The sequence below is a fragment of the Rhinolophus hipposideros genome (genome assembly GCF_964194185.1).
Source record: "Rhinolophus hipposideros genome assembly, chromosome: 11".
Taxonomy (NCBI): domain Eukaryota; kingdom Metazoa; phylum Chordata; class Mammalia; order Chiroptera; family Rhinolophidae; genus Rhinolophus; species Rhinolophus hipposideros.
Genome location: NC_138057.1, coordinates 41426617 through 41439228, shown reverse-complemented (window position 1 = coordinate 41439228; position 12612 = coordinate 41426617). Strand labels below are relative to the sequence as shown.

The 12612-nt window shown below is 39.4% G+C and overlaps 1 protein-coding gene across 1 annotated transcript; it reads left to right on the top strand.

Moving 5' to 3' along the window:
• Window positions 1-3695: 3695 nt before the first annotated feature.
• Window positions 3696-12382, top strand: RFK (riboflavin kinase). The gene is made up of 4 exons (XM_081067546.1): window positions 3696-4154; window positions 5013-5164; window positions 9590-9692; window positions 10471-12382. The coding sequence occupies exons 1-4, from the start codon at window positions 4073-4075 to the stop codon at window positions 10599-10601; spliced, it is 468 nt and encodes a 155-aa protein (XP_080923672.1). The 5' UTR covers window positions 3696-4072; the 3' UTR covers window positions 10602-12382.
• Window positions 12383-12612: the final 230 nt, after the last annotated feature.

The following is a 12612-nucleotide window of genomic DNA, read 5'->3' as shown; positions in this document are numbered from 1 at the left end:
TAGATATGCTTTTCTTCTCTCTTCAAAATATAGCTATAGTCCATGCGGAAAACAACTCAGCAGATTAATTTTCTGTGCAGCTCTATTATTTTATATATTGGGTAGAAAAAAATGGCAAACCGTAAAATTTCATATCTTAATTGTGAAAAAGGAGAAAGGAAACATCAGTAATTTTTGAAACAAACTGAAATAAATAAATAGGTAATTACTGGCCATGGTTGTCACATGAAATTGAGAGAGCACAGGATAGAAGGCTTTCACTGAAGGTATAGAATGGCCAATTTAATGATAAGTAATCCTGCCTTTAAAGGGATTTTTAATTATGAAAAGGTAGTTAACCTCTCTTGCCAGAAATTTTTAGCATATCTTTTCTTCAGTATAATTATTGTAGCAAATATATAATTAACATTTTTTTAATGGGACAGAGTCTACATTCTTCCATTGTATAATTCTGGCTTCTCTCTCCATCTTATTGTTCTTACAGAAACATATATTCAAACAAAGCTCCAAATATCATAACTTTTCAAATTAGAGCAATCTATTATTAAATACTTCTGCAATTGAGAAAAGAGGTAGAGAGCAATGGTCACGCCTTACCAATGTAGCAAATCTAAGTGCATGAAGCAGTGAGTAAGCCAAACCTTTCTACTAAGTATAGAATTCTGTGCCTAGCATAGTGTCTAAGGTGAACATACTTTCTTAACTTTGAATTTCCATTTGCCTTTCTAATTTCAAAAATCAGTATGTGAAGGAAAAAATGAAGTGGTAATGTGCCACCTTGTGGATGCATGAGGAATGGACTTATATAGGTTTTGTGTGTGTGGTGAGAATTTAGTATTGTACTTTTTGTTTTCTTCCAGTTATACAGGCAATAATTGTTCAGTGCAAACAATAGCTTTGCAGCTTCTTTTATGCATTTGAAGCTAAGGAGGGAGTGTAAGATTACATGGAGGTGGAGAAAGCAAGGCAGGGATTGGATTACAGGGTAGTTAATAAGATTATGTGCTCTCTTGAGGGTGGTTATGGCTAGTTTCAAAGGTGTGTTAACCTAGATGCACAGAAACAATGGTCAGGGCTAAGGCTGGGAGCAACTAATCATGGCTTCATATCCTGATGTCAGCCATGGCATTGTTCTGTCTGGTTTCCAGGGCATGCGGTCCAGGGGGCCGTTTTGCTTTCATGAGTCCAGAGCTAAAACATAACTAAGGCCAAGTTGTTATCTTTATTTGACTAAAATCTTATTCTAGTTTAAGTTTTGGTTATTATATCTGGTAGTGGTTGACAGGCCTGAAACTTTATTCTTAAATGAGTTTGACACTGACCAGAACCTAATGTCCTAAGGGCTTAATTATTAAGTTGGTGCAAAAGTAATTGCGTTTAGAAGATTAAAAATAATTGCAAAACCCACAATTACTTTTGTACCAACCTAATAGAAGGCGTGGACACACAGTACATGCACAGGTAGGAGGACCTGGGGAAAGAATGCAAGTGAGTTATAGCTTTATCCAGCTAAACAGAGCTAGCTTAATTAAAGCAGAATGCATGTTGTCATGCGGGGTCTCTGGTTCCGCTCCCCGCATAAGAATACAGGATATGGCAAGGCCAAAAAGGAACACCAATGGAGCCATGGATGGGGGGGTTCATACCACTATAGTCTCCCTGGTGGCTGGGTTGGAGACAGAGGAAGCAGGCTCCACATGATGTGCAATCTGTCGTCCGCTTCTCTGCCAACCAACCAACCCCCCAACATAGCCACAGTAGTTATATTAGTGGCTAATGGCTAACCGGTAACAGCTGATGGCCACCCAGCCACAGCGGCTGGCCATCTAATAACCGAGCCAGCACCTTTCCACGTGAGGTCGATAGCCTGGAAACTGCTCTCTGGGACTCTGTCCCTACACATTAAAGAAATGAAGTTCATATGCAGTTACATGGTGGGGGAGTCAGTTATGGGAAGTTACCTGGAAAAGCATAATAAAGAAGGGTAAGATTGTTATGCCGATTTAAGCCAGAGCCTTCTCCACTGATGAATTTTTTAGAGATTTAGATCCCCTCCTGTAGGGATGGACTCCCAGAGAGTAGTTTCCAGGCTCTCAGCCTCAAGTGAAAAGGTGCTGGCTCGGTTATTAGATGGCCAGCCCCTGTGGCTGGGTGGCCATCGGCTGTTACCGGTTAGCCATTAGCCACTGTTGTTTTGTATATAACTGCCAGGGCTACACTAGCAAGTGGGGATTGCAGTTAGTAAGCATGGGTTGCGGATGGTGCAGATTGTGTGCATCCTACTTCCTGTGTCTCACACGGCTGCCAGTGAGTCTGTTGCAGGAAGACCCCTTATTGGGGTACTGGCGGATGTTTGCCTCTTGTGTCTCGACCAGCCGCCATCGAGAATATAGTAGTATGAAACCCCTACCTGTGGCTCTGTTGTTCCTTTTCGGCCTCATCATATCCTGCGTTCACCTGCAGGAGCAGGAACTGAGTCCCTGCATTACACCTCCCCTTCCTGGTACAGTGAAGGAAACACACAAGTGGAGTTTTCCCTTACAAATGTCCTTTTGCAAAGGGTAGGTTTTCAGAGCTCTTCCCACATCTGCTGTTTCTTTAAATTACCCAGGCTAACATGATATCCCCAAAGCGGCATTTTTGGGGTAGCAAACTCTGCTCCCCTTCAGTAGAAAAAGGTAAAAGAGAAAAATTAAAACTTCTCAAGAATAACAGGATGACCTTGTGATTGACTCAGTCAAGTACTGTGTTTCCCGGAAAGTAAGACCTAACTGGAAAATAAGTCCTAGCATGATTTTTCAGGATGACATCCCCTGAACATAAGCCCTAATGCATCTTTCGGAGCAAAAATTACTATAAGACCCGGTCTTTTGGGGAAACACGGTGTATCTTGTGAACCCTACTTCTAGAGGAAATGTTTACAGTTTCAAGGGTCAGCAGGCTCACAAATTTGCCTTGCAGTGGAGATCAAACTTTTCATCAAGTTTAAGTTCTCAAAGACACACCCTACAGAGAGGCCACTTGGGTAGGTGGCTGCCTCCCTCCTCAAAAAAAATTAAAAATTAAAAAAAAACAAAAAAATTGCATAATTATAATCTTCCACTAGTTAACTGAGGTTGCAGCGTTACAGACAAGGGCATGCTCCCCTGGAGCATATATATATATATATATATATATATATATATATATATATATATATATGTATATGTATATGTATGTATATACATATACATATATATATATATTTTTTTTTCCCTCAACATAAGACGTGCTGTTTGGTTTTTCATGGAGTTTACATTCTGATATAACTTCAGACCAAGCTTAAGTGGAGGGCCACTTCCGACACGTAGTCAGAAAAAGCCTTTGTGACGAGTTGATCTCTGAGCTGGAATTTTGGAATCTCAACAATGTTTAAATTAAGAGCGGAATGAGTAGCGAATGACAAGCAACCTAGAGGTTGCCAAGGAGGTATAGAACGTCTCTCTTTGGCGTCAGGATCGTAATGAAACGGAGGAAAGAAAAAGAAATACTCAGTTCTTTCACAGCCCCCTGGCTGAAAAATGGGTTCCCGCACAGTTCCCAACGCTTGGAGCGGGAAAAAGCCGGGAGCGGCTAACGGGCTGGGGGCGGGGCCACCTCGGGGCGGGGCCATCTCGGGGGCGGGGTCGCATCGGGGCGGGGCCACCTCGGGGGCGGGGCTACGGAAGCCGAAAGAGTGCCAGGCCCGCCGGCCGAGAACTCGTGCGCAGGCCCGGGACGCTCCTGGGGCTGCGGGTCCTCCGGCGCTAGCCTGTCCCCACTGCGATCCTCGCCCACACCCACATTTATTTCCGCTGCCGCTGGGGAGACTGAGACGCAGCCTCTGAGTCGCGGGAGAGCTTCTGTTGGGTCAGCAGCGCCAGGGGCTGGCCGCGGCCCGTCACCGGCGCTCCCTGGCCTGCTGGGCGTCCGCCCGGCGGCCGAGCTTCCGCCCCTGCCTCCCGGCTGGTCCGGGGGTCCGGGCACCGCCTGGACGGCGGCTCCGCCGGACCTGCGGACCGGGCCGCAGCCCGCGCCCGAAGCGGACGGCGTCATGAGGCACCTGCCTTACTTCTGTCGCGGTGAAGTGGTGCGGGGCTTTGGCCGCGGCTCTAAGCAGCTAGGCATCCCCACCGGTGAGCGCCGGACGCGTGGATCCCGGGAACCCGGCTCCCGTGGGGGGCGGGGGGACGTGAGCTGTGGCGGTAGGGTCGTGGGGGTGCGGACAGACCGCCGCTGTGTTGAAGCGGGACCTTAGGTCGGGCTCAGGGCTCAGGCCCTCGCCCGTGGCGTTGAGCTCCCCGGGGACCTGGCAGGAGTGGCGAGGGTGGGAAGCTGGCGCTGGTTCCCTGTCCGCTGTCCGGCTGCGGCGGAGCTGCCACGTGTGGCGCTGGGCTTGCCCAGGGGAAAACGTGCTGTGAGCCAGCTGGGCTACGTTCTCAAGCCAGCTGTAGGGATTTCTTTTCTTTTATTCTGTTATCACACTATTAAAGGCATCACGCAGGCAGTTGAATGAGAACCCTCTTTTTTGGCCTGTCTTGGGTTGGTTTTACTAGTCCGGGCCTGACGGTATGTGTAATTTAAACTTAAAAGTACGTATCAGAGCCGCCCCTGGACCTACGAAAGTAAGTAACGTTGGAGCCTCCGCCTGCGTATTTCGAAAATGAGAATCTTTAACCTCCTTAAGAAAGGTCAGGTCTGAAAAATCCGCTGGCCGTTCATGTACTTGTTTTCTTCTACCTCTAGAGTGTTTGTTTTGTTTTGTTTTGTTTTTTGGAGAGTTTTACACCCTTGTGTAATCTGATACGTTGTTCCTAGTCTGTCCGCTTGAATAGAAGGAAGAAATTTGACCCAGACTACAGAATGATGGGATTGATAATATTAGCAAAGCCCTAGGAATTTTGTGACCCTGTTTTTTTTAGACTAGCCTTGCCTGCGAGTTTTATAAAGAATACCATACTCTTAACACTCAGAATGTTTACTTCTGTTTTTAGCTAACTTTCCTGAACAAGTAGTAGATAATCTTCCAGCTGATATATCCACTGGCATTTATTATGGTTGGGCCAGTGTTGGAAGTGGAGATGTCCGGAAGATGGTGGTGAGCATAGGATGGAACCCATACTACAAGAATACAAAGAAGTCCATGGTAAGAATTGTGTTTTGCTCTAAGGCTGAAAATCGGATGATGATTTAGAGTAATATGCAGTATTAGATGTACGTACGAGGTCTGACAAAATTAAGTTCGCGAGCTTGCCACTGTAGGCTTACATTGGCAGCACTGTAAAAACAGCTCGGTAAGGTTTCATAACCTTCATACATCAGTGTCTCACAGCTGTGTTCATGTCAACATGTGGCGGTGTCTTGCTGAGTGGCGTTCATTATTGTTATTGTGTGTTTATGTGTGCCATCGCAAGAATGTCTGAGCTTGAATTGGAGCAACGAACAAACATTAAATTTCCTGTTAAACTTGGCAAGAGTGAAAGTGAAATCAGAAACATGTTAGTCCAAGTTTATGGGGATAATGCCATGAAGAAAATGTCAGTGTACAAATGGATTAAACGTTTTTCTGAGGGGAGAGAACTGATGAAGAGAGGTCAGGGTAGCCAGTAATAAGCAGAACTGATGGAAACATTGCAAAAATTCATCGAATTGTGCAGCAAAACCATCAGCTGACTGTGAGAAGCATAGCAGACCAAGTAAACATCAATAGAGAAACAGGAAAATCTTAACCAAAAATCTTGGCATGAGAAAGTTGTGTGCAAAAATGATCCTGAAGGAGCTCACCAATGAAAAAAAGCAAGGGGAGGTTTTAGCCAGTAAGCAAATAACTGTATTGGAACACCCTCCCTACTCACCTGATCTGGCCCCCATGACTTCTTTTTTTACTAGAAGATAAAGGAAACATTGAAAGGAAAACATTTTGATGACATTCAGGACATCAAGGGCAATACTACGACAGCTCTGTTGGCCATTCCAGAAAAAGAGTTCCAAAATTGCGTTGAAGGGTGAACTAGGCTCTGGTGTTGATGCATAGCTTCCCAAGGGGAGTACTTCAAAGGTGATCATAGTGATAATTCATCAATGAGCTATTTAGCACTTTTTCTAGAATGAGTTTGTGAACTTAATTGTCAGACCTCGTACAGTGGTGTGTATTACATTAGTGGTAATCACAGCATAGTCCAAATATTACAACTTCTGGCAGCATACTTGAAAGATTAGAAAGTGAAGTATTTAGTTACTATTTGAATGAAATAACCTTTTTCATCTTTTAACTTTCAGTCTATTTGTGTCTGGCTCTAAAGTGAATCCTTTGTGTGTAGTTGAATCCCCTCTTTTTAACCATTCTGCTAATCTCTGCCTTTTGATTGGAGGTTGAATCCAATTACATTAAAATTAAGTACTGATAAGGAGGGACTTACGTTATTACTATTTGTTTTCTGTATATGCTTTACAGCTTTTTTGTCCATCATTCCCTCCTTTACTGTGTTTTGTGTCTAGTTGATATTTTTGGTAGTATTCCCTTCTGATTTTAATTCCCATTGTGTATTTTCTATAGATATTTTTTTGTGGCTACCATGGAGTTTGCATTTAATATTCTAAAGTTGTAAAAATCTAATTTAAATTTACACCAACTTTAATAATATACACAAACTCATAAATTATATTTTTATATTTTGTGTGCCCAATAACATGGGCACATGTTTTTATGCATTTTTATGCATAAATGTTTTTATGCATTTTTTAAAATCATGTAGAAAATAAAAAGTGGAGTTATAAACCAACTTTACAATAATACTAATTTTTATAACAGCCCATGTATTTATTTACCTTTACTGGAGATAAAAGTGAAATTTTTAAGAGCGAGTTTCATAACATTGAGCTTGCTCCAGTTAACGTAGTTCATTCACCCTTTAATTAGTTGGTTGCCCTGTTAAGATGGACTGCTTACTACATGGGTGGTGCTTTCTGATTGGATTGCAGGGTACTTTTTTTCTCTTTTAAACCACTTTGAGTGTGTATAGTCTGCTCTTCATAGGACCCACACAACTGAAGTGCTTAAACTTTTGGTTAGCTCAAGTGTGTGGAAAAACCAGTTACAGTTCATGTAAATTTCATCCTCTTTGAAGAGTTTATAGAAGTGTGTCACATTTGGAAAACCAAAGGGCTAAGTGCTGGCACAAGCAATAGAAATGGCCCAGAACTACATAATGAGGAAAAGAATTGAAAGAACAAAATATTTGTTTTGTAGGAAGAGAGAGGAAATGTAGGGAAGGCTATCCCATGACTAATTTTTCCTTATTAGCTACTCAGAAAACGGAATTATTACTATAGAGCCAGTTAAGGAATGCTTTGGAAGTCCTTCCATACTTAGGAGAAACTCAGTTTTTCATTGGTAGGAGGTTCATGAGTTTTTCTTTTTTTCTTTGCCAATAACACATACATGATGTGCCTGTTCCAATCCTTTGCCCTTTTTAGAAAATCGGATTATCTTACTGACTTAAAGAAGTTCTTAGTATGTTCTAGATCCAGTTCCTTTGCTGGAACTATGTCTTGCAAATATCTTTGCACACTGTGTTGCTTCTGTTTCCTTCTAAAAGCTTGTCTTGCTTTTCTCATCAAATTGATTGAGTAGGGTGTGAGGGATGGGTCAAAATTAATTGTTGACCCACCCATCTCATGAAAATACTCTTTCCTGACCCCCTGCAGTGTCACCTTAGTATCAAATCAAGTGACTTGATATGTGTGAGTCCAAATACACTCATACATTCATTGACTTGGTCTATTTCCTAGTTTATCCTTGGGCCATTACCATGTTGTCTCAATTTCCGTAGCTTTTTAATAGGTCTCTATCTGATTGTATAAGTCCTCCAGGTTTGTTTTCAAGATTTCTTGGATAATTTTGGCCTTTTGCGTTTCCATATAAGTTTTAGAATCATTTATCAGTTTCTGTCATTTAAAAAAGACTTGCTAAGATTTTATTGGGCTAGCATTGAGTCTGTAGATCAATTTAGGGAAAGTAGATATCTACTGTTTCAATGTTTTGTGATAGTGTCAAGGTCTTACATATCTTAGTTTCATTTTTATTCAAAATTTTACTGAAAAGAAAGAATGTAAGTCAGATATATTGGTTCATATTATTAGGTTGGTGCAAAAGTAATTGCAGTTTAAAAGGTTAAAAATAATTGCAAAAACTGCAATTACTTTTGCACCAACCTAATACAAAGCAATGGGGCACTTTATGTTTTCTAATTCTAACCTGTCAATTACAGATGAGAAAACTGCCCCAGAGAGGTTTTCATACCCTAGCCATTACATACCCTAGCCAAGTATGGAACCTCACATATTGGATTCTTAACTCAGTGCTCTTACTACAGTACTGCCCTGCTTCTTAAACACTTTGAATTTAACATAGTATAATATATAATTTCAGCTCTTCTATGAAATAAAGCTCTGATAGAGCTTTATTATAAAGAAGAGTCCTGTTTCTAATGTCCATATTTCCTTCTTTTAAACTATTTAAATCAGAGTACTTTTTTTAATGGGCTTCATAAAATCCCTAAATCCATTAACTTGATGCAAAGTTTTACTTAGGAACACTTGGAGAGAACCTATTTTAATGACCTCAAAGGATCATGACCCCACCCCCCAACAAACCAAAAAGGTTATGAAATATTAGGTTATTTTATTTAACAGAGAGAAGAAAGCTCTACTTAATATAAAAGTCTCATGTGATGTTTCCTTTTATCTTACCTTTTGGTTTTATTACTGAATGATCTAGCAGTAATCTTAGCTGATTTGTAGTAATTGCTTCAGATTTAATGATCACAGATTAGATTTTTTTATATCCCACTCTTCAAAATATACCTCTAGTCTCAAGTTACATGTTTCTAAATTGTTTCAACTTCTCAGTTTCCAGTGCCACCATTCTAGTCTAGCCTCACTCAACTGTTGTGTATTTGCTTGCTCTCTACATTAGTTTTTCCTGCTTTTTGAATTCAGATTTGTTCTTTCTAGGAGCCTACTGAAATTCAGATTTTAGAGTATCTTGTACCTCCTGCACCACTTTGCTTCAGCAAGTGTTGTACCTATTTGTTACCTCATTCCTAGTCAGGAATGGGCTCTTTTTGCCCCACATCAGTCTTCAGCTCTTCCTAACCCTGAAAGGTTTCTATAACTGGCATGTGTCACAGACACATGGATCCTGATTAACTTTAGAACTAGTTCTGTTACAAGCATCTCCTAATACTTCCTTCCCTTTTTGGTGTCTTTGCTCAGTTTCTTCATCTTGATAAGACTCTTATTCATTTTGGTGCATGTTAGTTTTTTTCTATAAACAGCAAATCATACCAGATTTGTGGTATAACTTCTACCTCAGTAAGAATGTTTACATGTAAGGTCAGGGGCAAGAACACGAGCAGTGGAAGAATTCAGGAAAAACTGCACTTACATTTTAACCTGTCTTTCGAAATATAATGAGGGTTGGTTGTTTCATTTAAATTACCTACCATAAATGTGAAGATAGATTTCAAATTTCAGGCGCTCTATCAATCTGTTTTCATCTTGACTGCAGGAAACTCACATCATGCATACCTTCAAAGAGGACTTCTATGGGGAAACCCTCAATGTGGCCATCGTTGGCTACCTCAGACCAGAAAAAAACTTTGATTCTTTAGGTAAGTTCTTATTTATATCTTAAGTATTACTGCAGCTACTTCTACTGCTTCTACTAGTAGTAACCACGGCAGGACAGACAGTATTTGAACATTTAATATGTGCCAGGCCCTGTTTTAAGTGCCTTACATAATATAACTCACTTCATCCCTACAACAACCAGATGAGGAATTATTTTGCCCATTTGCAATCAGGAAATTGGCACAGATAGGTTAAATAATTTGCCTGAGGTCACACAGTAAGTCATAGAAAATTCAAACTGAGTAGGCTGGTTGCCTCCCCCACGTTATAAAGTTAATAAAATCTTTATTTCCTTTTCATATTTTAAGGAACAAGTAAGAATTAATAAGCTGTAACGAATAATGGATGCTTTGCAATGCTTGATATAAGAAATAATAATCAACATTTGAAACAAATGGTAATCAAGTGTCTTAGTGTATGTAGTGTGATAGTTTTAATTCTGTTGTAGCGATTCTTTTACAAGTAAATACTGAAGAGAATTGATAGTGAATATTTGTTTCTTCCATTTGGTATTTGCAGTGTATCTTTTTGCTAATTTCTCTGAGAAATTGCAATAAGATTAGGGACATCTTTTCTGTACCGATGACTTTTTACTTAAACCTGGAAGGAGTGATAGAACAAACATTTATTAGGCATGTACCCAGTGCCAGAGACACTGCCAGCCTGTGAGGGGAGGTTTTAGGAGAGGCTGAACAAAGGAGTAGTAAAAAGTGTAGCAGCAGTTTTTCCTCATCTTTCCCTGTTATGTTCTCTCTGCAGAGTCACTTATTTCAGCAATTCAAGGTGATATTGAGGAAGCTAAGAAACGACTAGATTTACCAGAACATTTGAAATTCAAAGAAGACAATTTCTTCCAGGTTTCTAAGAGTAATATAATGAATGGCCACTGATGAAAAATCACCTTATTTATTCATTCACTGTTTTCTAGTATTTTACTGCTCATAACTATGTAATCTCATCTTGATTATATTTTAAAAATCAAACATTTTCCTACAGCTGTGAATTAAACAGTACAATGTAAATGTAGTTACCTTATTATACTTGAACTATTCAATTAAACCCATCATGCTACAGTACTAAAAAGATAAAATCAAGATTCTTTTTATGTAAGATGTTGATTAAAATTTACTACTATAAAGGTCTTAAGTGTCTTGTAATAGAAATGAAATGCATATAGCTATGGGTAAAAAGGCAAGTCACTAGTTTAAGATGAAAACAGTTCTCATAGTAAAGTACTAGTGTGTATGTGCTTGTACAGCATGTGCTGCTAAACACAGAAGGCTTATGAAAGTAAATGTGTTAAACAGAGGTTTGATAGTTTCTATAAACCTAAGGGGGGAAATTCATACTTTGTATTTTTGATATTTTGTGCATTAATATATTACAAACATGAAGACTTGTGAAATTTTCATTAGTCATTTCCTTTATGAGATCGAATCATTGTATTATGTTCATTTTTGTTTTAGCTGCCTTAGTTCTAATTGGTCTAGACTCTCTCTGCCTATCTTTTTTTTGGTCTGTCTTTTAAAACATTAAAATGAGTGTTTTTCGGATATCTAGGTCTCATTTTTGTTTTGTATAACTCTTCTCTCTTTTTAAGAGTAGATATTCAACATTTTTATTGACCTTGGTTCTTTTTTCTTTAAACAATTATCAGTGTCGGGTTTTCCATTTAGGCTATCCTACAACTTAAAGGATTGCACCTATCTCTACCATTCCATATTCCATCCCTTCACTATATGAGCAGTGACTAAGTACATATATGTTTTGCATTTTAGAAAAACCTGAAATCTTCATCTTTAGGTTTCCTCGAAGTTTAAATGAACACGTAGCAGTTCATTTATAAGTATCAGTTTTTTAAAGAACACAGACTGCTTACTTTTCCCAGTAGGGAAACTATTTAAGAGCCAATTAAACCACAAAATAGAAAGTTATTTATGTTTAATGTAATTATATGTTCCTGGGCAAACAGACTGTTGTGGTTGTATATGCACAATGTAATTTAATGATTAGAGTACTTGTAGCTTCCTGGCAACAAAAAAGGGATATTTGGCCACTTGAGGTTTTTGTTTATATAGGCAGAAAGTTGAAATCTTTGGATACTTAGAAAATTAAGATTACAGCTTGTTTAGACCCCTGAAACAGTTCATTGCATTATTCACTTTGGCACCAGATTTGATGTGTGTGTGGGGGGGGATGGAGACAAATGTTGGACAAGGAAGAGCATGGATAAATTCTGTTGGATTGTGTTTTACTTTTTAGTGTATGAATTTATGACAAACTATGTAGTATGTGTCTTTCATTTCTTCTCTATAAACATGCTTAGGAAATGTAATTTAATGTTAGAGATCCTATAATACTCGAAAGAAGCCTCAGTGGCTTTATTAAGCAAAGGTAAAAACAAACATTGAAAATAAAAACCTATCTGTGTTTGAATAGATTGCTGCTAAGTATGTCCTCAGTGAGTGTGAAAGTTCTTTGATACCTTGTATTTTGTTATGAAGCAATCACTTTTGAAAATCGTATGTTGTGCAAGTTAGAAGTTAGTTAATAGTGTCTTATGTTATTTTTAAGTTTTAGTTTTATTGATGTATTATAAGAAATTGCAGTAGTACCATTTTTGATTGGAATGATTTCAGGCTTTGAAATAAATCTTGACTGAGTAATGTCATACGTTTTACAGTGTGACCTTTCTAAGTAGCATGACGTGATGAAATCTCTCACCAGCCCGTTCTGCCCCACCTGGAATGTGACTCATCCCTTTGTGCAGTGTATCCACACTGTACTCTCTCCCCGCCCGCCCGTTAGTCACTCAATAGCTGGCTGGATTATCAGATCAGTTCTCAGAGAGACCACATTTATATAACTTATAGTATATTGTTAGAATTGTTCTATTTTATT

Excerpts from the sequence above, each read along its gene's own strand:
- RFK (XM_081067546.1), top strand. The coding sequence starts at position 4,073 with ATGAGGCACCTGCCTTACTTCTGTCGCGGTGAAGTGGTGCGGGGCTTT. Across the intron at positions 4,155-5,012 it reads GCAGCTAGGCATCCCCACCG|CTAACTTTCCTGAACAAGTA; the intron begins GTGAGCGCCGGA and ends TTCTGTTTTTAG. Across the intron at positions 9,693-10,470 it reads AAAAAACTTTGATTCTTTAG|AGTCACTTATTTCAGCAATT; the intron begins GTAAGTTCTTAT and ends TTCTCTCTGCAG.